This window comes from Cuculus canorus, chromosome 1 (genome assembly GCF_017976375.1).
Source record: "Cuculus canorus isolate bCucCan1 chromosome 1, bCucCan1.pri, whole genome shotgun sequence".
Classification (NCBI taxonomy): domain Eukaryota; kingdom Metazoa; phylum Chordata; class Aves; order Cuculiformes; family Cuculidae; genus Cuculus; species Cuculus canorus.
The window spans coordinates 201,597,988-201,625,969 of record NC_071401.1 but is presented as its reverse complement, the minus strand read 5'-3'; the positions used below and the strand labels follow the sequence as shown (position 1 = coordinate 201,625,969).

The following is a 27,982-nucleotide window of genomic DNA, read 5'->3' as shown; positions in this document are numbered from 1 at the left end:
CCAGGGAGGGGGCAGCCATGCCTTAATTAAAAAACAGATGTCAAGATTCCTCCCCTTAAAATCAAGCGTTTCTGCTCAGCTGTAAACAATGATATACCCTTTTGATTTCACATTTTGATCTCTTTCTGTCTTTTCTCATGCTTAACTTCAAAGTAGCTTTGTGTTGTTTGTGATGGTAAGTGAGTTTTCTGCTTCATCTCTCAGCTAGGGACGTCATCCTCTTACATGTCTTCATCTAAATTTATTACGTGGCAAGACTTTGATCTTAGCATACGTTTATTGCAGCTCTCAGATCTGGACCGCTCAGCAGTGGTGGTTGTTCACAATCAGCAGCAGTACAATGTGCACAGAGCCACTGCAGACTGCTCTGGCAGGTCTTCACTGAAGGAAAGTGCCACCTGGGTACAAGGATGTGTCCTAAGGAGAAGGAACACTGCAGGCTGGGCCATCTCAGGGCACGTAAGCCAGCCCATACCTTAAACAGAATCCCCCTGTTCTGGTTTGCACCAGGGGATAATCGTTATCAGAATCTACGTTTTCTTAGACCAAACAACCCAGTTTTCTCTTTCCGGATAGCTTGCTTAGGGCTGGGAGAAGGGAGCAACATCTTCAGGTCTAAATCCTAAAAGGAAGTTCCTGAAACTGCAATTTGAAGCGCAGTATCCCTGTTGCAGCAGATCACCTGTAGCTGTTGAAGCGATGCTGCTTGTGGACAAAGGGCGCTCTTCTGCTGTCTTGTTTTGCACAGGTGGTGTCACAACACCAACTACAGCTACTGGAGATCTTCCTTATACTGAAATGCAAGTGCGCTGATGCACATAGTGAGAAACGAACCATTCTGAAAATTAGACAGCATTTTTATTATGATTATTCTGTCAGGGTGTGATTGAGCAGTCAGCAGAAATACTTTTGGTCAGTTCCATAATCCTAGATAAAATTATCAGAATCATTCTTACAAATAGTTTTGTTGCTCTACTAGTAAAGCAAAGGACCTTTATCACAAGAAGAGTTATACTTCTAAGCCATCTGAATTGGGTAGTTTTCACCTACATTTCTCACCGTCTAGTTTTACAACTTCATAAAAGGAACCTGGACTGGTTTTTCTGCTGCACGCTTCAGGGCCAGTGCGTAAGTGTAAACCCTGGCATCCACTGCAATATGTTCTTCTGCAATGAGATCTGCAAAAAAACCCCAAACCCCAAAGTATGAGATGCTGTTAAACTTCTCTATGTAAATCACAGAAAGGGACCTTAAAGATCATCCAGTTCCAAGCCCCGTGCCAGAGGCAGGGACACCTTCCACTGCATCAGGTTGCCAAGTCCTTTACTAAAATGGAGATGTACAGCATTCCAGACATGAATTCTCAATGCAAACCCCTAATGCTCTGACTGACTCGGGTACCTGGCCCAGTCTCTCACAGCTTTTTGTTTAGGACACGGTACTCTAGGATGGGAAATGCTACGAGGAGCTGTGAGGGGAGAAGCTACGAGTTTCCTGAAGCTCACGTTAGTGAACTGAATGTGTCAGAAAGCTCTTACCGTTGATTCTCTGCAGTAGGTCGTCCTTTGGAACTGAAATAACTTCCACAAATTCTAGGAGAGAAGAAAAAAATTTATGGACCTTTAATTTAGTGAACAGGAGAGGAAAGCTATTTCAGTGTCTTGTTTCTCATGGCTTGGAAGGGGAAACAAACTGCCTGAATGCTCATCACCGATCAAAAGCTGTGAGCCTTCATGTATCACTAAAAGGCCGATTAAAAGGGGGAAGGCAGTGACTGCGATAATGAAAAAACAGGTTTGGCAGAAAAACTGGGATAGAGCTGGGAAAAACAGCGTAGCTGACACTACTCCGAGGAGACCTTCTACCATCGGAGAATCGAAAATACACTGTTGAAGTTGACATTTGTTTGGCTTGTACTGGCACAGTCATGGATTGTGGATGCATTTGAAGACCAAAACAGCACAAAGGGTTTGTTCTCAATGACTTTGTGTTGACTTACACCTCCCCTGTCTCTCCAAATTAATTGTCACTGGGGCTTGATCTACAGCTGCTGTGGATTCAGTAATCTGTATTTCCTGAGATACTGGTGAAATACTAGACGATAATTGATGTGACAATGCCCCACAGGAGCCTTCATGTCTAGGCCAAAGCCAGTTTCATGCATGTTTGATTACAGGCAGGAGATCAACCAAACCCAAATAAAAAACTGTTTTAACTGACATTTTCTAAGTCAAACCTGTCCTACAAAGATCACACATGGCTTTACTGTCACTGTGAGCACAGCTGTGTAACGTACCTCCATCATCTGCAAGAAAAAAAAAAGTAGCAAGTTAAGGATTTTGCAATACACTTGAGTTTACAACTGAAAAGCATTTTGACAGCTGACCGATCACAAGCGAACTGTAGTTACTTCCAGAGTCAAGCCAAAATTCAGAGGAATATCTAGGTTCACAAGTGCTTATGGCCCCCGCTGAAGTTTGGTACCTAAATTTCTCATTCCGGTGTGCCAGCACCTGACATCCAACATCCCGGCCTCCCCAGTGAAGTTAGCAGAGCACCATGGCTCTGCTTGTCCAAGCTGCAGGATATAATTTGAAGGATGTTCAACATCTAAATCGGCTGGGACAGAAGAGATGCAGTGGTAGGGGCAGCCCTCTTACAGCCACTGTTTCGTTACCTTTGCAGAGTTTTCAGACAAAAGGGTACAAAACTCACCAAGTTTTTGCTTAGGTCTTGTATTCGCAGCCTCATCTCCGTTAATGGTGACGCTCACAATGTGTGTTGTGCTGTTGGACAAACCTGGGTCCAAGCAGAGTGCTGCCAACAAGCACAGACAGCAGTTAATTTTTCGGAAGCAGAAGTCAGGCTCACAGCCGTTTTAATGAAAGCTTTCACAGAATTGTATCTTATACAAAAGGAGAACATATGTTTGGCATACATACATGCTGGAAGAGTTGTGAAAAACCTGGTTCACATGTTTCTAAAGGTAACATTTTTGTAACTTACAGCTCTTTTATAGATTCCTTGTAAGACTTGTTCTCAGCAGCCAAGTTTGCTTTCCATTCTACAGACTGAAGATTTCCATTACTGACTTCCTCAGCCTATTGGAGTCTTAATTTTGCCATTCCTGTCTTGGTGCCCAGCAGCTGAACCCGAGAACTAAGAGCCAAGCCTCAACTGCAAGGAAATTTACTTGAAAGCATATGTAAATTCCCTCACCTTTCCACCTGCCTTCTGAAGTTTTATTTATAATCCTTGTTGTGTCTCTGTTTTGCTTAATGTAGGAAGCATTGGATTGGCAACAAGCACATTCCAAAGCACCTCTGGATTTACTGCAATTATTCTCTCCTTCCTTCTTTCCCGTTGGAGAACCTGAGCGCTGGCACCTCCCCACAGCTGACATGAGGTGACCTCCTCTCAGACTCCATCGTCAACCTATTGTTTCTACCTACAGATGTTGGGGGTTGGAACTGGATGATCTTTAAGGTCCCTTCCAACCCAAACAATTCTATGTTGTTCACATTAAGTCCAGCAATTTAGACCTTTATATTAAAATGCCAAATCACAGCTTGAACAATTAGGTTTCGTGTAAAGGATCTTAGCAGCAAAGTTCTCCCCTACAGACATCAAACTGTTACTTTAGTCCTTTGTGTTAACAGGAGTTCAGCCACTGGCTCATAAAGGACCAAAGAGTCACTGGTGCAGCCATGGGATACTGCTCTCTGCTTATCTGCGTAGAGTTTTGATTTGGTGTACAGCATTTTAGACAGAGTACCCACCGCAGGCAGAATTAGCTTCGTAAAAATAAAAAAAAAGCAAAGACCTGGAGTACATTCAATGACTTCGCCCTTGTACCCAGTTTCTTCCTCCAGCTCTCGCAATGCAGCACTTTCTGCAGTCTCATTTTCCTCAATGAGGCCTGTGAGACAAATAAGACACAAGAATAATTGACAAGTTAGCACTTCACTGCAATACCCATCCTGAGATCTAATCCAGCGTCACAAGTGACGAGAAACATTGTCACTACCCTCATTTTACAGCGGGATAACCTGAGACATTAAGAAGGATTCCAGTTCCAGGATTCCTCATGCTGCTGCCCACATCTTCAAGTGATTATCGACAGAAGCATGCTACCTTCCCAAGACGTGGCATTAATGTTCTCAGCAGGGAAAGAAGCTAATGCTTCAGCTTTTACAGAAATGAGGAGTGGAGGGAAATGCATTATTCTACTCACAGGCTACTGTGCAAAATGCCTCCGATCTTCTTTAATCTAGAGAAAAGGAGGCCTAGAGGAGACCTTATCGCTCTCTACAACTGCCTGAAATGGGGTTGTAGTGAGGTAGGTGTTACTCCTCACAAATTACAAGGGATAGGATGAGAGGAAATGGCCTCAAGCTGAGCCAGGGGAAGTTCAGATTAGATATTAGGGACAATTTCTTCACTGAAAGGGTTATTAGGCACTGGAACAGGCTGCCCAGAGAAGTGGTTGAGTCACCATCCCTGGAGGGTTTTAAATGACGGGTAGATGAGGTGCTCAGGGATCTGGTTTAGTAGTGTACAGGTATGGTTGGACCTAGAGGTCTTTTCCAACCAAATGCTTCCATGATTGTAAAATGAGTTATGTTTATTTTGTATTCTTCATGATGAAATATTCCTATTTTTGAATAGCACACTGAGCTACAAAGCTCACCGTGATCTTCTGGATAGAGCTACTTTATTAAGACTGATACTCCAAGCATATCTACGCACACTTAACTGCCAGCTTTATGTGACTTGTCTTCATGTTTCAGCCACTTACCTGCTGGAAATTCCAAGCAATAGCCGTTAATTGGGGGCCTGAACTGTTTCACTAGGACAATGCAGTCATAGTGGAGAGTTCTCTGTAGTACTGCTATCACCGCCACACCTACAAATAGCAATGGAAGACACAAATACACATAAGGTGAGTATAGCAGAAAGTGTGTATTTAGATCTGGAAAGGAACCGAAGCATTGTTACTCTGAGCACTGAATGTCTAAATGCCTGCTCCAGAATCTTGAATGACGAATTTAAGCTCCTTGTATCATGCATGGTGAGAGCTAAAAGCCCCAAACGCGATCTTCAAAGTACCCAAGCAAACACGAAGCGTGCATAGCAAGCAAGATCCCCTGATATCTAGGGAAGGGCTCTCCTTCCTGCAGAGACCATTTGGAAGCCGTTGTATAGAACCTCCTCCTACAGTCAACTTCATGGCTAGATCGTGACCCTTTTTTGCCCAGAAAGAACTTTATCCCTAGCCCCTAAAGGCAGACTCAACTCATCAGTCTGTGAACTACTCTGTATTAGGGCATCCATCCTGTCTTTTAACTTGCTCCATTGTTCTAAAGTGAATACAATGATCTTGGGAAAACATTCCTACTAGGAAGGTTCTGGTTCTTCAGCACTTAAGATAGCATTTCAATAGCTCAGGGGTATAGCAGGCTCTGCTAAACTGCTTGTTCCGCATCCTCATTCCTTCAGAAAGGGGTATCTCTAATTCTGCACTGCCAATTTACTCTAAGAACTTTCACAGGAAAAAATGGACAAAAAGTCACTATGTGTCTTACCATCAGCTGAAACACCCTTTTTGTTGCCAGTACGCTTTACAGTTTCCCAAGTTCTGTGTAACACAGAGAAATGAACAAATGAATACATTAAAAGGAACAATATCAATTTTACCCTTGCTACTTAAAAGCAAAATACACCACCACACAGCAAGGCCCCATAAAACCACAGCTGGCTGCAGGCAAGCCCTGTCAGGTACTGGCAAGGTAAAATGTCCATAGCGGAATTCCGTTCTGACTCTTAAAGGAGGGACAGAAAGACATAAATGAACAGACAGGTCTTACAAAAGTGACCTGGAAAAGTTCAAAATAAAGCAATTTATACATTAAACATATAAGATTTTGAAAGACAGTTCTGTAACAAGACCATATGCATTCTGTCTTTTATCTTGCTTTTGCATAAGGTTTATGGTGGGAGTTACTGGGAACTCGGCTCAGTTGCTTGAGCACACGAGCACAGAGGCAAGAAAGACTGAAGTTGCTTTCTCAAAGTAAGTGATGGGATGAATAAACCCCAAATATCCAAGAGCAATAAAAATCCTTTCAAAAAAGCTCCAATCTTTGCTATTTTTTTTAAGGGATACTTTGCTGATTAATTGGGATGCATTGGAGAAGGCAATCAGTACAGAACCTAATATCTTAAGGGGAGGGAAGTAAAGCAGTGTCGTTACACATAATTGTACGAAAACTAAAGCATCCAGAAGAATTGGACCGGCATGATAACATACAAGAGGACAGTAATTTGTCAATGGTATGCAGGATCCAGCACCATCAGCAGGGAAAAGGGAGCCTTTAATGAAGAACCAGAAAAGCCATGGGATGGACTCTCTGTCCATCACACTCTAGCTGCACAGCCAGAATTGCTTCTGCAGAACAGCTTTACAGGAAACTGGAAACGCAAAGTAAATGAGGCTCCAATATGCCCAAGAGGACTGAGGAGCCCAATTCGATCCCACATGCCAGCATTTCTGCTTAGAGTCAGATTTTTTTTCTCTGAACAGTACGAGCTATAAAGGAATTGCACAATGAACAGATCTCATCTTGTGTTGAATGATAGGTTCATAACACTGATATTCTCTAGCCTGGGGCTATTCCGTATAGTTGAGAACATTATAGAAATCTGAAATGTTAGAGAGAAAATTACCTGGTTTTACCAAAGGGATCAGTGTAAGTTGTTTCTTCAAGCTTCAACCATTTTCTTTCTACAATTACCTAGAATAAAGAATTCTTTGTTAAATACCTTGTAAGAATAATCCCAAAGAAATCTGAAGGGTAAGGGGAGAAACACCCCAAGTATTTTTGGACTCTTGAAGTTAAACTCTCAGCATCAGAATACATGCATGGACACGCAAAAACATTCCTGTAGCTAACACGGAAAAAAACCCAAACAATTTACTCTAAGATTTTCAACAGGAATAGAAAAAAAAGCCCAGTAACTTCTCTTGATGTGACTTTCATAACTATGTCTCAATTAATTCAGTGAGATTTTAAGTACTGGAAAGTCCTGAACATTTTTAAAGACTTCGCAAAAGTCACTTTTCAGCTGAAAAAGGGTCACTGTTCTGCAGACTTTAGTTCTGCTCGTGACTATGAGTGCCTTCTTACCAGAGAGCACAGCCCAATAGCTAAACGTGCAAGACTGAAAACCAAAACATTTTGAAACTTTTCTTGCACGATTGCCGACTGTGGACTTGTGTAACCACTATTTTCTGCATCTGTGAGCAGCGATACATGCCTGCCCTTTTCAGATTTCTAAGAGCTGATGAGTGAGTGCTTCGCATTAACATTATTACAAACTGTCTTTTCTGAGCTAAAGGAGTTTATTTGCCCTGTGATGTTTCCTCATCCCTAGGTATTAGTCCAGCAGTTTAGTTCTTTTAATATAACTTGTATTTTTAGCAGACAAGAAGCTTGTCTCCACAGTTTTGTATCGAGTTGGCTGTAGATCTGACCACAAAAATCAGAAGTAATCAGTAAGAGGAACAAATCACTTTCTATTGTCTAATGAGACATGCTGCTGGCAGCAACGGAAAAGCATAAACAAGGGGAAAAGAGAATCTGGGGAAAAAAAATACCCAGAACACATTAAGTTGTAGCAAAAGATGAAGTCTGAAAGGCCATTCATGTGGCTGGCACGCTGCAATCCTCCAGTGTGGGACAAGAATCACACTGGAGCAAATAGGGCCTGTGTAGATCTTGAACTTAAACTTGAGAGATTTACCAACTAAATAAGAATACAGAGGCATGAAAGGTAGCATAGGATGAAGCTATAACTGGAAAACAGAAGTAACATACAGCATCAGCTGGAGGCAGAAGGCAAATCGGAAGTGATTCAGGCACCCAGTAAATTATAATTGAGCCGGATGAACTCACATAACCCTGAAATGTGTTCCTCAGAACAATTAGTTTGATAGGCAATTGAAATTACAATAGCACTCCTAAGGCTGTAAATGCAGCTACACATACTTTACATGTAGGAGTTTTGGCATTTATTTTGGAAAGTATAATATTTCCACATAGCAGGAATTGGAAAAGGAGAGCTATGCATTCTCAAAAGAGCTTTCTAATGGCTCTGCAGTCACAAAACCAGCAGGAATGGAGATGATGAAGTACATTACGCTAATTACAGGTACAAGAAGTAATTCAGTTTGAAAGCATCAGGTATATTTTAAATCACTTCACATCTATTCCTAAATCACTGCAGAACTAGAGTACAGGAAGATCCAAAACAGAAATAGATGGAATCACATTCCACTGGTTGTCCAAGGAGAGGTATATACATACATTGGTTAAGTAAACACAGCCAAATATTTTGTGATAATGAATTTTTAAAGCGTTACAGAGAACAGAAAGGACTGAATTATTGATCAGAGTCCCACACTGCTGCAGCATTCAGCAGATCACTGCAGCAAAACTGGCAGATCATTACCGCTGTTGCTGAGAAAGGGGAAAACGGCTGAAATCAGAATCATGTCACTTTCCCAAGGAATCTCAGAGGAAAAAGAAAATCTCTAATTTGTAAGAAATTATACCTACCCTAACTCCTAAAAGAAAAAAGAAGGGAAAATACCTAGGTTTTATGTGACTTTATGTCAAATAAAGTCTCTTGGTTTTAATTGGGTATTCTTAAGCAGAGCGTCTGGCCTCTACTGTCATGGAGCAATAACTTAAAAGTACAATAGGACATGTAGCATAAATATTCAGAGCAGAAGTGTTCCACAATCCTATGAAGTCAGGGGAAACCCTTGCTGCTAGCACCCTACAGGGTGAGAAAAATGAAAGTTGCCAGCTTTCCCCAGAGGAAAAAGAGAATTTTATTGTCATCTGCCTCATCAGGTGCACAACTAAAACCTGTGAAAGGTGGTGCAGAAGTATAACTTCTGCTTTGCCAAATCCCCTGATTAGCACCTAAGGACACTTTGCAGGATGCATTCCACTTCTCACATTTTAGAATGAGTTATTTTTATTGCTTTATTTCTTTGATAGGCAAATAACATCAGCTTTTGCTTACAGCAGCCTGACTGTGGGTTTCCAGAAATAGGAAGAAGGAAATAAGATCAACCACTACTCTCGTGAAAGAAGATACCCCAACATCAGAAAATACAGTTACTGAAGTTACAGAACCACTTTTAACATAAGAGCCACTGGTAGTAAACACTCTCCTGTATTAATCCCACAAAATTACTGAAAAAGCCAAATAGCTTAAAATATGTAAGATCTAATTCCAAGCTTCCAGTATCACCAAAGAACACAATATTCCAGAAGAGAAGAAATAAGAGGCACCATGCGGGGTGTGTGTGTGTGTGTGTGTGTAAAGGATAAAATGAAAATTTTACATGCAAAACCACAGGTCTTAATAGAAAATCAAAAAGCTTACAAAACCAAAACCCTTTATACTTGAGAAATATTCGTATTAGAACACCACCCAAGGGGAAAAGCCACAAATATATCCCAACAACATGAGTCTCTTCTTTCCGGAAAAAGTTTTGTAACTTGAAAATTAAAGAAATTACAGCACTGTGTTCATTCCAAAGAAGGAATGTCAGATAAAAGAAATTACATTTGTGTTAGAACAGCAGCATGACACCGCTACCAAACCTGTCTTTAACACAACTTTTATGAACTCACTTAGAACAAGAACAACTATCGGCAGTTTAAATTACAGTGAAAATGCTCCCAGAAGCACCTCCAAATTCCTTCCTCAGGTCCTGATATTTTCAGATTCTGTGATGATGCAAACACAACATTTTTGAAAAAAAAAAAAAAAAAATCTTACTACCTCCTTACTAATGTCTTTAGAACAGCAATTATCTGAATCCAAACCCTTTCAGAAAGCATCAAAGAAGGTACAATCCTAAATGTTAAGGCAATTTTTAGTGGTTCATCCTAAAAGAACAGAAGCAAAGCTGTTCCATGACCCCCCATTTCCATAGTCTCTCAGATGTATCAGCACTATTTCTGAACATTGGAAACAGCCTGAACAGACAAGACAAGAAACAGCTGCAAAATCCCTCAAAGAAGCATCTTAAAATAACACAACACTGTAGATTTCTCTCTCGCCATTGATAACTTGAAGTGTGATTACTTGAAGAAAGAGAAAAGCCAACTTTTTAAAACTCTCTGACCATCAAGAAGAAGTATTTTGCCTATTGAACAGATTTTACAAACATCATTAATAGCACTTCCTACTCTGCACTCACAAACATTCTGATCAGTCTCAAATAACTGTTACTTAACATAAAACATATGTCAAACCCATGTTATACCTCTTCTTTAAGGACGGATTGTCTAGCAGGTTTTGGAACGTCTGTGGATGTCTCAGCTGCCATTTTCAGGAATGTCAGGCTTTTCCCCTCCTGTGCAAAGTCCAGATTACTATGAAACAAAGTCAATATTTGCTTTCAGAGTAAAGTTAAAAGGTTCATTTCTGCATTCTAAATTAACAAATAAAAGTTGCCGGAGAAAGTTAGGGACATGTGATGCCAAGTGCAATGCACATTTTCAGCTGCACCTGATGGTTTCAGAGCCAAATAATTCAAAAGAGAAGCGGAAGTCTGGGTCAAATCCCTGACTCACATAGTTGTAGTAGTCCTAACAGTTGCGGAGTAGCTATGCTGGCTGAAGATACTATCCTTAACTATTCAAAGGCCAGGGGCATGTAGAGACAAAATTGATCCATTTCAAACTGTTCTGTTCTGATCTGGGTGAAGTGCTCTGTCAACACAGCATTACCACAATGGGACCAAGCACTCCACCGTGAAAATGGAATAAAACGTTATATTAAGAGGACTTCAGTGGCAAAAATTGTCTGCTATGGAGAAAGAATCAGAACTAGAAACTACCTCCACCATACAAATATCACAAACACACAAATGACTCAAACCTTCTCCCCAAAAACAAGGTCAAAAAGTCACCCCTGTGTTGCAAGTCTAGGTGGCACGTGGATTTAGAGTGACCAAAGCATGTCACTCTCACTTACTGGGAATGATGTGGCTAACACTGCACAAGAGGCAATTGAATGCAGCCCAAAGCAAGACTCCGCACCTGCAGCTCAATGCCTCAGCCTCCACCTTAATGCTCCCTAAGAGTACATGATTGCCCACTCACTCTCTCAATCCATTTCTAGCTGAAAGGCACACTGGGCAGCAAACAGCAAACAGCATTAGAGAGTCAGTATTAGTTGCCTGTCTTACTGTGGAGATATTTCAACACTGAAATTCTTGTTCCAAAGAAGCACATCTCTCACCTCTGACATTATGTTGCAACACTGAAGTTCTGAAAATCACATGAATTGTAAGCGAAAAGACAACGCAAAGAAGAAAATCAGTTTAAACACCAGGTGAGACAAGATAATCTAAAAGATCTCTATCATTCTTAGCATTAATGGCTGTAAAGTTTTCATAAAGTCAACAGGAATCTTTCCATTGACTTTAACTACGGTTTAATAAGCTTCAGTGCTGTTTCTAGCAACGAACAGGTCCAGAAGTGAGTGATCACTTCTGCCACACTAAATTTTAGCACTTTCATATTTAACTTTACGTTTATCCTTTCGTGATAACATCTACTGCACATTTGTGAAACATATAAGAGCATGCAACAACAATCAGCTTTCTTAGATTTGCATTTAATTCCACAAAATAGATATTTCTGTTTATCCACAGGATTAAAATTAATGTACATGATTCCATTTCCTCAGCATCTACACAGGGGAGGCTCTTTCTTAAGCAGGTCATAGTTGTCAGATGTTTAAATTGTTTTTATGTAACAGAACTCCTGAAAAGGAACCCTGACCTATTAAACTCAATTCTGTTCTTTCAAAAATATGTTCTACAATACTTACCCAAAGCAATGACTCCACCTCAAAGCCACATAGGTTTACTATCTACCTTACTACTATTCGCATGAAAAACTGCCCCAGAACCTCACTTTCTTATTTTCCTATTTCTGTACCACGTTAGTTCAGTTCTCTGCTTCCCATTTGTTCTTGAGCCAGCAACGTTTCAGACTCTCTTCAATGTTTCAGACTCAGGATTCAAAAGCTGTAGCTGGACACTGGCCATGGGCTCGTGCTGTGACTTTAAAGTACAAGATCAAGTTTTCCAACAAAGATGCATAACAAGCATAGCCCAGCACAGCAGTTCTAAGAGGCTCCTGGTCATCCGGAGGAAGCAAAGGATGCTCTGTATGATACTCAAAGTATACAGCTTTAGAAATATAACCCCAACATACCTAGCCACCACAACTTCGTATGTCTGGAAAGAATTAAAGCCTTTTGGACTGACAATATAAACATATCAAGAGAGCAGACAGTGAACCATATCCCTGTTAAACTTCTGTGTTGACTGGGCTCAATAGGTCTTGTCTCCCCTCACAGGAAATCTGGTTCCATTGATTATATTAACCCTTCTACATAAACTTGCAAGTATCACTGTATCTTTCCCAGACATGGATTACCACAATTGTACCTTAAATCCCACAGGCAGCTGTAGTAACAGTTTGCATTAATTTGCATTAGTATTAATTTGTATTAGTATTTACCTGTATCAGTTACAAATACATACTAGAACCTCATTTCATGGCAAAAGCTTTCTTCAACACAGCTTGCTCCTTTCTGCAGTGGACAGATTCAAGGGTGGCTTGTGACTTCAAATAACAAAAATGTACACAGCTTTGAATTATCACTAAATCTAAAATCAGTGAAAACAAGAGAGTGGAAGACTCATCTCTCTCAGCTTCTGTAGTTTTGATCTCCTCCACAAGTGGGTGCAATAACTCTATGCATGAGTGACATTTTAAAAGTTTTGCTAAAGATGTAATTTTTTTTCCAAATTCAGTGCAACAGAAGTGAGAATTTCTGCTGTTAGAAAGCTGAAATACCATTTAGTTAAATGAAGACTGCAATTCTGGTATCTCAGGTTAGTCACATGGTGGCAACACCTTTTGTTCATAAACAAAATTAGCCGCAACTGAAAATTAAACTTTACACTAGTGTCAGGTTTCAGAACAGACCTTGTCTCGCAGCCCTCAGACAGAAAAGTTCTTCCATCTCATAAAATTAGCACTGCATGATTTGAGTTAAAAACACAACACAGATCACAAAGCAGGCTGGGAACCTGACTTATGATTACACGAACTGCACGAATATAAATTTGTGACAGTTATCAGTGCAATTTTAACAATATGTCCAAGTGCGCACATTTATCAGCCTTCTTAGAGCATCTAAACAGCACTTGAACTACAAATTACAGAAAAAACCTTTGGTCCATTTCTTCTTTGTCTGATGATTTGTGTGGCCAGTATCACAGGCTACCGCGGGCAAACCACGCTACCTGTTCAGTTTCTTTCAGGTGGGGGTCAAATTCAGACCTGAAAAAGGCATACAATCTATAAAAGTTATAACTTTATTCCCCTTGTTTATTCCCTTATTGAGTAGCTTTCTCTGAAGGCAACACCCAACTTCCTAGTTTCCAAATTATCCTTCCCAGGAGATAAAATCTTAAGCCAACTGAGGCCCGTGAATCAGTGCAGAAAGCAGCCAACCTACCGGGCTTTACATTAACCTATCCAAGTCACAACAGACAGATTAGCTTTTCTAAATTATTTTTCAAAAGGTAATCTCTTATTCAAACTACGCATCCCAGCTGACAGCAACCAGGCTTAAAGGAAGCTCAGCAACGGTTTCCTGAAGCAAGCTCAACATAAAACAAAATACAGGGTTTCTTATGGATAAAACAAGACGCTGGAAGTGTTTTACACACCATTTAACTGACAGTATGCTGAGCTATGTGTGCTGAAGATAAACAATCATTAAAAACTCTGAGGTCACTTTAAATTTACCAGTTAGTGGTAAGACCTGCATTTCACAGCAATATGATTCAAGAAACAAAACGAGTTAATTAGCAGAACTTGATGGGACAGAGGGAGAGGGAAAAAGTAAGGGAAATGTTTCATTTTTATCTTGGTATTTATCAGCATGGATGACCTGCTCAGCACCAAATAAAATATGGAAAAATGGTTCTTGCTCTGCAGAACAGACAACAACAACAAAGACTATCCTGCATAAACAGAAGTAGGTTAGCAGCATCTCCATATTGTTATCAACTTTCTAGGCAACTGATAAGTGAGAGGATGTGGGGAGGAGGCAGCCTCAGTGGGCTGATGTCAGAGCATTTACGAGAAGTATCAGATGGAAACAACCTGGCCCTCCATGCAGGGGGCACACAGGCACAGAGAAGATGGTAGAACTATGGGGCTTAATGAGAGCGTGTTATTATTATGTGAATTTCCATAAAAGAGACACAAAATTGTTTAGGTTAGAAAAGACCCCTAAGACCATCAAGTCCAACCTAACACTGCCAAGTCCACCACGAAACCATGTCCCAAAGCACAGCATCTACATGTCTTTTTGAACACCTCCAGGGATGGTGACTCAACTGCTTCTCCTGGGCAGCCTGTTCCAATGCTTGACAAGCCTTTTGGTGAAGAAATCTTTCCTAATATCCAATCTGTATCTCCCCTGGTGCAACTTGAGGCTGTTTCCTCTCTTCCTACAACTTGTTATTTGGGAGAAGAGACCAGCACCCACCTCGCCAGAACCTTCTTTCAGGTAACTGTGGAGAGTGATAAGATCTCCCCTCAGCCTTCTCTTCTCCAGGCTAAACAGCTCCAGTTCCCTCAGCCGCTCCTCATAAGACTTGTGCTCCAGTCCCTTCACCGGCTCTGCTGCCCTTCTCTGGAAATGCTCCAGCAGCTCAATGTGGTTCTTGTAGCAAGGGGCCTAAAAGGGAACACATAATTTGAGGTGCAGCATCACCAGCACCGAGTACAGGGGGACGATCACTTCTCTACTCCTCCTGGCCACACCATTTCCAATACAAGCCAGGATACCGTTGGCCTTCTTGGTCACCTGGGCACACTGCTGGCTCACGTTCAGCCGCAGTCAACCAACACCCCTGGGTCCTTCTCTGCTAGGCGGCTTTTGAGCCACTCTTCCCCAAGCCTGTAGCACTGACAGAGGTTGTTGTGTCCCAGGCACAGGACTTGGCACGTGGCCTTGTTAAACCTCGTCCTGTTGGTCTCAGCCCATCGATTCAGCCTGTTCAGATCCCTTTGTAGACCCTCCTTACCCTCAAGCAGATCAACGCTCTTGCCCAACTCAGTGTCAACTGCAAAATGACTGAGGGTGATACTGAAAATGTTGGCAGATAGAACTCTATAAGACTTGTTTTGGAGTTTTAGAAAGCAAGCACCCTTTATCAGGCCTGGGCAACATGAGGCAGAGATTTCTAGCAATCATTTGCAGCAAGACAAGAGCCGGTTGCATGTGTATTTCCCAGTCACATGCATGTGTATTAATTTTTCCAGAAAACCTATGCATATTCCATTACTTTCCAAGGACTAATTTTAATGTTATTATGAACTTCACAACACTCAAATCCCTTGTCAATTTGGAGCTTTGGAGCCAGCTCTGCCTGACCTTGCATTGGAGACAGGGAAAGAATCATAGAACCACTAGGTTGGAAAAGACGCTTGAGATCATCAAGCCCAATCATACCTGTGCACCCCTACATCATACCCCCAAGCAGGACAGACAGGGAAAGGCTGCAAACAGAGGTGATTACAGAAGATACATCTGTTCAGCACAGATACTTGGATATGGAGCTGCTGGAATAGGTCCAGGATGATCAGAGGGCTGGAGCACCTCCTGTATGAGGACAGGCTGAGAGAGCTAGGGTTGTTCAGCCTGGAGAAGAGAAGGCTCGGAGGAGACCTTATAGCAACCTTCCAGTACCTGAAGTGGGCTATAAGAAACCTGGGGAGGGACTTTTTACAAAGGCATGGAGTGATAGGACTAGAAGGAATGGACATAAACTGGAGAGGGGCAGATTTAGGCTAGACATAAGGAAGAATTTCTTCACAATGAGAGTGGTGAGACACTGGCATACGTGCCCAGGGAAGTTGTGGCTACCCCATTCCTGGAGGTGTTCAAGGCCAGGTTGGATGGGGGCTTGGGCAGCCTGATCTAGTGGGAGGTGTCCCTGCCCATGGCAGGGGAGTTGGATCTGGATGGGCTTTAAAGTACCTTCCAACTCAAACCACTCCATGATTCTATGATTCTATAATTCACAAGTTATTATCATCTCAAGGGATTAACAGTGTCTGGAAAACACTGTTTGAAGGAAAAAAAAAACCCATGTTGTCAGAGGAACATTCTGTCTAACTTCTAAAAATACAATTATTTAGACGGAACTTAACTCCACTTTATCTTAAATCAAACACATTCCACTTTCTGTAACAGCGACGACTTCTTGTATCGAGGGAGCACTCGATCCCCTCACTCAGGCCACCGGTAAGGTATTTAACGGAACTGAAAATCATAGAATCATAGAATGGTTTGGGTTGGAAGGAAAGGTACCGCCGCTGGGGATCAGACGCGGCGCCGGCCCAGCGAAACCTCACACGAACACATGGAGAGCAATGCAGCTCCCAAGGCCCCCGCCTGGAAAACCCCACCCGCCCCCGGTGGGGCCACGCACACGTACGAGGCCGGGAGAGAGGAAAGGAACGGCGGATGGACGGGCGAGGCGAGGCCGGGAGCAGCGATGAGGCGGCGACTCGGCCTGAGGCGAGGGAGGCGCTGCCGGTGGACGGGTCTAAGGGAGGGGCGAGTATGTGTGGGCGGGGCCAGAGGCGGTGCGAGCCAATGGAGAGCACCCTGGGACGTGGTGGGGGCGGGGCCAGAGTAGGTGAGCACCTATGGGGTGGGGCTAAGGGATGCGCGAGCCAATGGGGAGCGCTCGTGGTGTGCTGGGGGCGGGGCCATGGGAAGAGCTAGCCTATGGAGGAGGAGTCACGGGAGGTGTAACCAATGGGGAGCGCTCGAGGTGGTGCTGGGGGCGAGGCCAGAGGGGTGCGAGCCAATGGGGCGGGGTTAAGGAAGTTGTGAGCCAATGGGAAGAGCCCAGGGTGGTGCTGGAGGCGGGGTCGAGGGAGGTGCGAGCCAGTGCGGGGAGCCAAGAGTGGCGCGAGCCAATGGAGCGGCGCTGGGGAAAACATGAGCCAATGGGAAGAGATCGCGACAGTGCTGGGGGCGGGGTTGGGAGGAGCAAGCCAATGGGTGCAGAGCTACCTGAGGGGCGAGCCAATGGGAAACCCTGGGGGAGATAGTGAGGGCGGGACCTTGGCTGTGCGCGCCCGGGGGCGGGGCCACGAGATGCGCGAGCCAATGGGGCAGGGCCAGGGGAGGTCCTGGGGACGGGGCCAGTGGGGTGCGAGCCAATGGGAAGCGCTCGGTGAGGTGCTGGGGGCGGGGACATGGGAGGTGCTAGCTAGTGGGCGGGGCCAGGGAGAGGCGAGCCAATGGGGCGGGGCTCAGGGCGCGATGCAAGATGAGGTTCCTGTTGCAAAAAAGTGGAATCTTTGTGATTTAAGCTAAAGCAGAGTTATTTTTCATCTAAATAACTGTGTTCTCTGAAAGTCACACAGAGTGCCCCTCAGTGCATGGGTTTTTTTTTACATCACGTTTTCTGAAGGTGAGACAGAATATCCTTCTGACAGCGTGTTTTCTTTCAAATAGTGTTTTCCAGACCCTGTTCTTGTGTTCAGTCTGATCTGTGCTGAGGAGATGTGTTTTCTTCTGCAATCACATCTTTTTTAAGAGATCTTTCCCCACCTCCAATGTAAGATCAGGCAGAGCTGGCTCCAAAGCTCTCAATTAGCCAGAGATTTGTGAAGTGAATAATAACATTAAAATTAGTCCTTGGAAAGTAATGGAATACAGATAATTTCTGAATAAAATTATACACATGCCTGTGAGTGGGAAATACATTCTGTCCCCAGCTCGTATCTCGCTGCACACAACCGATGGAGATCCCTGCCTCGCGCTCCCCAGGCCTGATGAAGGCTCCTTGCTTCCTAAAACTCCAAAACGATTCTCACAGTTTATTTCGGGTCATTTTCTGTCCCAGGAGTCCCTCCAATGGGGCGGGTGTGCCCCTGAAAGAGGCTCAGGTTCAGCCGCGGGGGTGAAGGGTGCGGTGCTGAGAAGGGCTCGGGTAGCGCCAAGAGCTGAGCGTGGACGTTCCGGTGTGATCGGCAGCTTCCGGGAGTGTCGAGGCTAAACGGGCCGGGTTGGAGCGGGCTCGGGGGAGGATGAAGAAGGAGCAGGTGGCGAACTGCCAGTTCTCCGCGTGGTACCCGCTCTTCCGGGCCGTCACCATCCGCAGGTGTGGACCTGGGGCCCGAGTTGTGGGGCTGGTGGGGAACGTGGGGCCCGAGTTGTGGGGCTGGTGGGGGACGTGGGGCCCGAGTTGTGGGGCTGGTGGGGGACGTGGGGCCCGAGTTGTGGGATCGGGAGGGACGTGGGGCCCGAGTTGTGGGGCTGGTGGGGGACCTGGGGCCCGAGTTGTGGGACCGGGAGGGACGTGGGGCCCGAGTTGTGGGGCTGGGGGGGGGGGACTTGGGGCCCGAGTTGTGGGGCTGTGAGGGACCTGGGGCCCGAGTTGTTGGGCTGGTGGGGGGCTGGGAGGGGGGTCTGGGGTCCGAGTTGTGGGGCTGGAGGGGGGTCTGGGGTCCGGGTTGTGGGGCTGGGGGGGGTCTGGGGTCCGAGTTTTAGGGCTGGGGGGGAATCTGAGGCCCGAGTTGTGGGGCTGGGGGGGAAATCTGAGGCCTCAGTTGTGGGGTGGGTTGAGGCCCGAGTTGTGGGGCTGGGGGAGGTCTGGGGCCCGGATGGTGGGGCTGGGGAAGAGCGTATGGGGGAGGCGTGGAAGCGTGTGGGGCTAGGCTGGAAATGGACTTATGTGGGGCAGAGTGGTGCTGAAGGAAGGGACCCCGCGTGCAGAGATGTGACAGAGGGCCCCTTGCTCTCCTGGTGGGACCCCACACTTGGCACCAACTGATGTCCAGGACATTGCTGTTCCTGCTTGGCTGAAAGAAGCTGAAGCCAAACACGTCCCAACCAAGTGTCTGACTCTCTCTTTCTGGAAGTTGTAACAAATTCTGCTGTTTCTAAGGTGCTGCTGCAGGTCATAGAATCATAGAAGGATTTGAGTTGGAAGGAACCTTAAAGATTGTCTAATTCCAACTTCCCTGCCACATGCAGGGACACCTCCCACAAGACCAGACTGCTCAGAGCCCGATCTGACCTGGCCTTGAACACTTCCAGGGATGGGGTATCTGGCAACCTGGGCCAGTGCCTCACCACCCTCATTATAAAGAATTTCTTCCTTATGTCTAGTTTAAATCTGTCCCTCTCCAATTTATAGCCGTTTCCCTTAGTGCTATCACTCCATGCTTTTGTAAAAAGTCCCCTTTGTAAAAGGTCATGAGGTGGTTATGAGAACTCTCAGTAACTTGGGGAAGATCAAGCTCAAGGTAATTGCCCTGTTGGATCCAAAAGTGCTGATATCAGGCTTTTAGTAATTAAAGCATTTGCTCTCTCTCATGTTTTTTATTGTTCAGCACTTGTGTATTTTTAGTAAGTTTAGTGGTAGTTCTGCACTTTTGGAATATTCAGGTAGTAGAAGCGAATTTTGGGTTCGATTTCAGAAGGGAAACCTTTAGTTTGAGTTGTTGTCTCCTCATTGGCCACACAGTCTTGGAATTTCTTAGAGTTTTGAAGGAATGGAGCATTTTTGTGTGTTTCATCTAAAAGTTTTGTCTCTTTCTCCTCTACTTCCATGGAGGGGAAATAGGCATTGCGTTTTGTGAAGGGATGAGAGGGGAGAACTGAGGATTTTATTTCACAAAATAAATTGCCGAGGTGTGCTTTATTAAAAAACATTTTTTTTTTATTCAACTCTTGTTATTATTTTAACAGGTAACATTAATAATAAATTACTGAAGAATTTCTCATATCTCTTCCAGTGTTATACTTCCCCTGCCAGAGAATGTGAAAGAATATTTGCTGGATGATGGAACACTTGTGGTTTCTGGAAGGTAGAGTGTTTTCTCCCCAAGTATTAATACTATTTTATATTCAGAGTGCTATTTTGTATTTGCATATAAGGTTTTACAATATGATGACCTATTTATAAAATCTTAGTAATTTTTTTAATAATCATAAAGTCATAGAATGGTTTGGGTCAGAAGAGACCTTAAAGATCATCCAGTTCCAACTCCCTGCCATGGGACACCTCCTACTGGATCAGGTTGCTCACAGCCTCATCCAACCTGGTCCTGAATACCCCCAGGGATGGGGCAGCCATGACTTCTCTGCGCAATCTTCACCACTCTCACAGGAAAAAATTTCTTCCTAATATCTAATCTAAATCTCTCTCTTTCAGCTTAAAACTTTCCCCTGGTCATATCCCTGTGCTCCCTGATAAAGAGTCCCTCCCCAGCTTCCCTATAGACCCCCTTTAATCATTTGCGTACATATAATCCATGCATATGACAAGGCTGAATGTGCTGTATGTATACATATGCCAAGGTTTTGGATGGAGAAAAATGAGGTGGATAGATAGGAGAAACATTTGCTAAGAACCCAGCCCTTGTTCTTTGTTTTCTGCTTAAAATCTTACTGTATGGCTTCCTTGTAAGATTATTATTGCATGCATACATCTTGTTAATGATCAGACTCAGAAATTAGTCCATGCTCCATTTCCTAACTGATATTTTGCCTCTCACAGAGCAAACAATTAGGCTGTGAATGTAAGAGAACGATGTCTAATTTCTCAGGAATCAATTTATATAAAATTGAAGCTGTTTAAACACCTTGTAAAGATGAGTGGTCTCTTTTAATTTTAAAATTCTTTGTTTTTTAATAGAAGGTACCCAGAAAATTAGTATTGCTTTTTAAACCATTTTGGATAAGAAGTAATATTGTAACCTGCTTCTGCAGAATTGTGCAACTTATTTAACAGCAGCCATTTATTAATAAGCCTTCAGAAAAGCTGAAGCTGAGAGTTTGACTTCACAAGTATGTTATATAGTTTGTGCTGTCTTCAGTGGAATAATAGACAGCTGTATCATTAAATTTATTTTTTAAGTAGTTTCCAATTTAATATACCTTTTAGAAACCAGTTTTTCTCTGAGTTGAGCTTTCTTAGTTAGAAGTAAATGTGATCTTCTTGCAGTCAAGACCATGGTAGTTTTTAATCTTCAGTGAAACTGTATCTGCCATCTAGATCTCAAAAACTGAATTGCTAGTTTAATCCTTATGGAAGTGCATTAAGGGATTGCAGAGATTTAGCTTGTTGAAGAGTTGACTTTTGGCAGCGACATACATTTAAACTTACCCTGCTTGCCACACCGACTTGCTGTGGCTGTGAATAAGTCTTCTTAAAAGAGCTTGATCTTCTCCTTTAAGATCTTCATATTCAGTTAAAGGACATCTTAAGTCACTTAGAACTTCTAGGGAATATTTGCAGCCAGATGCTTTCTCCTAGACGTGCTGGTGTTCACAAAAGTAGATCTCACCTGTGTAGAAAAACAAACTTTTTGAAGAAGGAGCTAATGACCATTTATCCACTTTCTGTCGTATCTTTTCTGTGTGTAGAGGGTGAGGACATTTTCTTTTTGGAACCAGAAATTCACAGGTCAACATCTGAAAATCAAGTTTTATAACTTCTTACTTTGAAAAGGAGTGTGGAGGCAAAGCATAATTTAAATGGAGCTTTTTTTTTTTTAAGCAAAGTTTGTTTGCTTTGTGCTTCTGTCAGTGTACAGGAAAGTTGGAAAAGAGTGATTAATATGTTGTTGAAAAGCTTTGATTATGGCACTTACAGAACAGGAGGTGATCTGCTAATTTGGAAGAAGCACAGTGTGTTGGGTCGGGCCCAATTCTAATACCAAGGCGTTCGGTCTTCAGTTTTTTGTACTGGCTTGCTTTGATTTTTTTCTCTGCCAGGGATTTTGGGGCTTCATCTTTTCAGACAAACATTTTGAGATCAGTGGCTCGCGGATGCTGTGGAAATGTAACGTATACAGCCAAGTCAAATTCCAGTGCTTAATTTCTTTCCTGCTAATTTTTTGTTTTAGAGAAGATCCACCAAGTCCTGCTCAGGAGAGGAGTGACGATGCAGAGGAAATACAGGTCAGTATGAGATGCAACTTAATGTCAAATCTCATGAGAAAAATAGAAATGTGTAATATTTTCTGCATAATTTATAGGTGAGGAAAGTGATTCATAATCACGTGGTAGTTACTTTGAAGGACTTAAACCCATCAGTGTTTGTACTATGATATCAAGGAAGGGTGAAAATGTTTCTGTGCTCTTTCACAGAAGACATTGGGTTTGGTTTTTTCATTTCTTGATGACTGCATTTGAAATAGTGAACATGGGATATTGAAGGGTGTTGGGGTTGAACTTAAATGAAACTGAAAATGAGATGGAGGAGTATATTTGGGGGAGTTATTTCAAGAAACAGTGAAAGTTTCTGAGGCTCTAATAGCTCAGAAGGGTGTTCTAGAAGAAAACTACTAAAAATGTACTAAGCACTAGGTGGCAGAAAGTTAAGGAGATGAAAAAGAAATACAAGTTAAACTTATGGATATCCGTGATTTATCCTTATGGTGGATCCTGAGTCTAAGGATGGAAGTTCTAGGGCTGGAGACAAGCTTTAGACAGGGACAACTGAGTTGTGAAATAAGCAAGCTTGTGATATGAATCACAATTAAAAAATAGAGGTGTTGTCTTTTATCTGTACATTAGAATAATACTTTTGCTGAATGTACACTATTTTTCCTTGTCTTAATTTAGCTGTAATAATTGGAGGATGGTGATGTTATGCTACTGGAGCTCCAAGGCAATGATTTGATCAACATGTTGCAGGAAACCATCTGCAACAGTGAACCGTTTATGATGTCGTCATAAATTAAAAAGGAAACCAGTAACCTTAACCTCTGATTTATTCTTATTTTTCACAGTGGTCAGATGATGAGAATACTGCGACACTTAAGGTAAGGTCTTTAAAAGCCTAACGCAAATTTGTCAGCCATATACTTTCTGCGACCTTGTGATATGAACTTGTTGGCAGAGACATCCGGTTTTGTATTTGACCTTTTCAGACCATTCTAGATGGATGGCAGCATAGATATCTGTAACGTTAAAAAAAGTTTTGCTGCCTTAATTCTATTTAACTAAAAATAAATTGCTTTTCTTCATTCCTAACAATCACACACTTGTTAGACTGTAGGAAATGAACTGAAGTATGGCTCTAAATATAGCTGTCTTTCATTTTCACCATTTTGAATATCTCCCAATTACTTAATCAGACTGGATGCAGAAGAAACAAAGCCCCTGCAGCTCAGTTTTCACAGCTCTTCTCTTACACCTTTGCCATTATTTCCTCCTAAGTACTTTTCTTCCTATCATTGGTTTTTTTTTTTTTCTTTTCCTGTCTTTGTGGTCTCCGTGCTTAGAATCAGGATCATGATAGATGTGATCCAGGCTTTCCTGATCTCTTTCTTACATCTTTGAAAATTGCTGTTGCCCTATCATCCTCAGAACTAATGTACTGGTGCCACTTGCCTGCTGTTGATACTGTTAGTTCAGTCCTGTGAGCTCCCTGATGTTCAGCATGGTTTTGAACTGCCCACATTGGATTAGGTGCAATATAAATACAACCCTGGCTTAAGCTCTGTGAATTGAGTGCAGGATTTATAGCCTGTGTATTAGAACGCATATGTGCTACGTTTGCACATGCTAATAGCTTCATTTCACTTCTAAACTTTGACGAAGTAGATGCCTTAGACTGTAAATTATTCAGAACAAGGGTTTTGGTATCAGTCTTATCTTTTGCAAAGGTCGTGTTCATGTTGCTAGAGAAATAGTATCAGGTTTTGAATCAGGTTTCATTATCATGTACAACATGATAAGGAAAATTCGTCATCAAGAGGTATGATACCCATCAGAAGAGCATAGTGAAGCGATTTCATTTTGGGTAGGCAAGAGCTGTGTACTGTGTATGGATTGCGGCTTTACAGCTAACATTTTGCTGGGGCTGCCTGGGATGGAGTTAACTTTCAGCTGCTGCTGAGTATCAAGGCTTTCTCTTTTCCCAGTCTGCCCCACACCTCCGCCCCAGCAACTAGGCTAGGGGTAGGCAAGAGAAGGAGAGGGGACAGAACCAGGACAGCTGGCCCTAATTGTCTTAAGGGATATTCCATATCATATAACATCATGCTCAGCATTAAAAGCAGGGGTAGAGGAAGAGGAGAGGTGTGCTTTGGCCTCCAAGGTGGCTCAGAGACTGGCAGGACTTTGTCTTTTTACCAAACCTGGAACTTTGAAAATGGTTAATGATGAATGAGGTTTGTGTGCATGGCTAGTTCCTAAAATAATACACCTAGAGTTCGTCAAAGAAAGTAGAATTTCACAATATGCTCTTTACCAGTTTGTAAATTGAGTAGGTGGTTGCTCTGAAGACTCCAGCCATGGCAAATATGCTTTCACTACCTGAAAACCAGGGGCTGTTCTGAGGCCAGTGAGTGAATGGAAACAATCTTCTATGCTTTTAAGTGTTGCCTGTTGTCACTCTGACAGTGATGAAGAGAGGGAAGGAACAGCCCGTATAGAATGCAGGAGGGTGAGGAGCTGCACTTGGAGTTGCTGCGAGAGATTTGAATGGATTAAGTAGCGACGTGGAAGCTGAACAGGGAGACACTAGGTGACATCATGTGTAAAGACTAGTGGAACAGGCTGGAGACTACTGTTCTGCACTCACTGTCAGCCTAACGCACTCGTATTTTAGTAATAATAAACTCCAGGTTACAGCTTATTGATTTCCTAGAGGTGATAAGGTGGGCTGTGGTTGTGATTGTTGTGATTTGATGACATGTCTGTATCAGGTAGAATTTGTTTCTCTTTCTCCTTTTGTATTGTGGACAAAAACTGGAATATAGGATTACAGAGAATTCAATGTTTAAGAAAATGCCATTAATATTGATGGTTATGAAGTCAGACAATCAGAATTTAGGAAATGTTAGAATTTGTCTTGGTTTTGCAGCCTTAGAACTATCCTCTTGTGTACATTTGTTCATTTCTGTTATCAAATGACATGATGGTATCATTTCCCCAGGGAAGCTTAGTATGTGCTGATATTGCATATATAGCATGACTCCTGACTTCTGTCAAAACAGGAGGAGGTGGGATCAGAATGCAATGCATGAAGAATTTTACTTCTTACTAGGATTATGTTTAGAATTGGCTGAAGCTCTAAAATAAAATAAAGTAGAATAGTGCTTTTTCAGTTTTTTAAATGTAGTTTCCCATGGAGACTAGGTAATGTGCTGAGGAAAGATTCAGACTGTTTGATGTTCAGTCTAGATCACTAAATAAGCTAAAATGAGAGAGGGTTTTTTTTTGAGTTTCTGCATTTGGAGGGTATGCAAAAAAGAGAAGCCAAAACGTATGAACTTTTTTTATCATTTGTATGTCTCCGAGGGTTTTGTTTTAAAGACATCAGTTAGCTTTAGCCTAGAAGTTCTCTTTGAGTTGATCTTAAAAATACTGAGGCAAAAATAGTTTTCTTATATACTTTTTGCTGTTAATCCTGTTAGGTGAAAAATGTTTGACATAGGCCTGAAATACTTTCATATTATTTTAAAGGTCAGCAATCTGTTGTTTTTTGGTTTTTCTGTTGCACCATATTCAGAGTGGAGTTTGTAGCATCCTGAGGAGGTTGGTTTTTTTGCTGTTTTATGTTTAAAATATTGGCAATGTTCTTTACGAGACAAGGTTTTCTAGTCCAGCCCTTACCTTTGCAGTATGTCCTCTATTTTGATGCAATGTGTTGTTAAAGAGCTACTTGGAGACCTAATTTAAGAGCTGGTTATTTAAAATATTGTCAACAACATTTTGTAAAACTAAAGCTTAAATGAGGAGCTGTCACTCAAGTTGCCTATGAATTGATTTATTTACATCTCTTAGTGTATTCCTAAATGCAACTAGAGAACTATTACAAAACAAAACTGATCTTTTCTACCTTTTAATACTTAACAGAATGCTACAATATTTGTGTTTTAGATTTTTAAAGAGATGCTTAATTCAAAAGAAACTATTTTTGAAACTTTTTTTTTTAAATCTTCTTGGGTCTTGTTTGTATACAATAATCTACCATTAGGTATAAAACAACAGATATACATTAAGCTCTTTTTATTGCACTTGTACTCTGTCAGCCACTGCAGCTTTCATGATGAACCTTGTGAAGGTTTGGCTTTCCTGTGAAGTTCATGGAATCTTGCAAGTAATGCGAGCGAGAACTGGAAATGTAATTTCAGTTTTCTTTGACTGAAAGAATCTCAGAGTTGATTCTTAAGGGATTAACTTCCACAAATATATGTTTTTTGTGGGATTCTTAGTTCCTGATTTTTGAACAGGTTTATTCCTTCTGTATTTCTAGTGGTATTTGAAGATGGCTCCACTTCAGTATTAAATGTATTGAAACTGATATTTTTGTTCTTTTTTCAGGCACCAGAATTTCCTGAGTTTACAGCTAAAGTTCAAGAAGCAATAAGTTCCTTGGGTGGTAGTGTTTTTCCTAAACTTAACTGGAGTGCTCCAAGGGTAAGAATACTGATTGCCCAAACTTGTAACAAATGTTATAATAGAATCATAGAATAGTTCAGATTGAAAGGGGCCTTGAAGATCATCCAGTTCTACCCCCTGTGCCATGAGCAGGGACACCTCCCCCCAGACCAGGCTGCTTAAGGCCCCATCCAACCTGGCCTTGAACACCTCCAGGGTTTTGGCATCCACAGCTTCCCTGGGCAACCTCTGCCAGTGCCTCACCACTGTCATCATGAAAAATTCCTCCTTATGTCAAGTCTAAATCCTTATCGTAAGGATTTTGTCTGTTTGTTTATCTTTAATGCATCACAAAGTAGAGGAGACTAGTGGTTCTGATAAAGGAAGGAGTGATAGACGAGATATCAGTCAAGTATGATGCAGAGAATTGTTCTGGTGGATTTGCTAGATGGTGCACTGTTTGGTGAAGCTGGTGCAAGACAGCACTGTGTCTTACGTAAAACCCTGTATCCTTGTCACAGATAACAGCATGATGGTCAGACACTTCTCATTTAGGATAACAGCAGAAGACTTCAGGATAAAGATAAAAACACCACAGGTTGTTTTTTTTTTAAAAAAAAAATTTGCACCCAAATGTTTTCCTGTCAAATTCTCAAGGAAAACTTTGTGTTTGATCAAGCATTCCAAGAAAGCACCTGGAAGCAATTAGGCAAAACCTTAGTTTTCTGAATGGATTTGCTCTGTTTTACAGAGTATTCATAAGAAAAGCAATAACTATTATGTCTCTTGTAACAGCTAATGAAGCTATCCTCAAAACAGAAGAGTGATTTTCTATGTATTTCATAGATTCATAGAATAGTTTGGGTCGGAAGGGACCGTGGAGGTCATCTGGTCCAACCACTCTGCCGTGTGCAGGGACATCTTCCGCTGGATCAGGTTGCTCAGAGGCCCCATCCAACCTAGCCTTGAATGTTCCCAGGGATGGGTGTCTACCACCTCTCTCGTCAACCTGTTCCTGTGTTTCAGTGCCCTCAAACAATTCTTCTTATAAAACAATTCTTCCTTATATCTAATCTAAATCTATCCTCATTTAGTTTAAAACCGTTACCTCTTGTCCTAGTGCTACAGGCCCTGCTGAAGAAGTCTGTCCCCGTCATTCTTGCAGGCCTCCTTTAAGTACTGGAAGTCTGCCATAAAGTCTCCCTGAAGTCTCTGCTGCTTCTCCAGACTGAACAAGCCTAATTCTCTCTGTCTGTCCTCTTAAGAGAGGTGCTCCAACCTCTGATCATTTTTGTGGCCTTTCTCTGGACCTGCTCTGACCTGTCCTGTGCTGAGGGCTCCAGAGCTGGGTGCAGTACTCCAGGTCGGTTCTCACTGGAGTGGAGTAGAGGGGCAGAGTCACCTCCCTTGACCTGCTGTCAGTATTTCTTTT

General features: G+C 42.4%; 2 protein-coding genes across 7 annotated transcripts in view; one reads left to right on the top strand and one right to left on the bottom strand.

Moving 5' to 3' along the window:
- Positions 1 to 59: 59 nt before the first annotated feature.
- On the bottom strand, positions 60 to 16,763 carry NUDT5 (nudix hydrolase 5). Of its 5 annotated transcripts, XM_054070323.1 has the most exons (10): positions 16,625 to 16,755; positions 10,349 to 10,457; positions 6,727 to 6,794; positions 5,586 to 5,638; positions 4,799 to 4,906; positions 3,824 to 3,919; positions 2,716 to 2,817; positions 2,297 to 2,305; positions 1,539 to 1,592; positions 60 to 1,178 (listed from the first exon to the last, which is right to left on the bottom strand). In XM_054070323.1, exons 2-10 carry the CDS (start codon positions 10,409 to 10,411, stop codon positions 1,069 to 1,071), a joined length of 663 nt encoding a protein of 220 aa, XP_053926298.1. In that variant the 5' UTR covers positions 10,412 to 10,457; positions 16,625 to 16,755; the 3' UTR covers positions 60 to 1,068. The 5 variants fall into 5 exon arrangements, 1 of the variants encoding a protein (XP_053926298.1); XR_008450450.1 differs by adding an exon at positions 14,668 to 14,859 and having other exon boundaries at positions 378 to 1,178; positions 1,539 to 2,817; positions 16,625 to 16,763; XR_008450451.1 differs by adding an exon at positions 14,668 to 14,859 and having other exon boundaries at positions 378 to 1,178; positions 1,539 to 2,817; positions 16,619 to 16,752.
- Positions 16,764 to 18,150: 1,387 nt separating this feature from the next.
- The window catches only part of CDC123 (cell division cycle 123), a 43,805-nt gene continuing 33,973 nt past the window's right edge, over positions 18,151 to 27,982 (top strand). For both annotated transcript variants that reach the window (XM_054076661.1, XM_054076651.1), the window contains exons 1-5: positions 18,151 to 18,307; positions 19,947 to 20,018; positions 22,062 to 22,116; positions 22,950 to 22,982; positions 26,494 to 26,589. In XM_054076661.1, the coding sequence (XP_053932636.1) occupies positions 18,234 to 18,307; positions 19,947 to 20,018; positions 22,062 to 22,116; positions 22,950 to 22,982; positions 26,494 to 26,589 (330 nt within the window). In that variant the 5' untranslated portion in view covers positions 18,151 to 18,233. The remainder of the gene's footprint in view (positions 18,308 to 19,946; positions 20,019 to 22,061; positions 22,117 to 22,949; positions 22,983 to 26,493; positions 26,590 to 27,982) is intronic.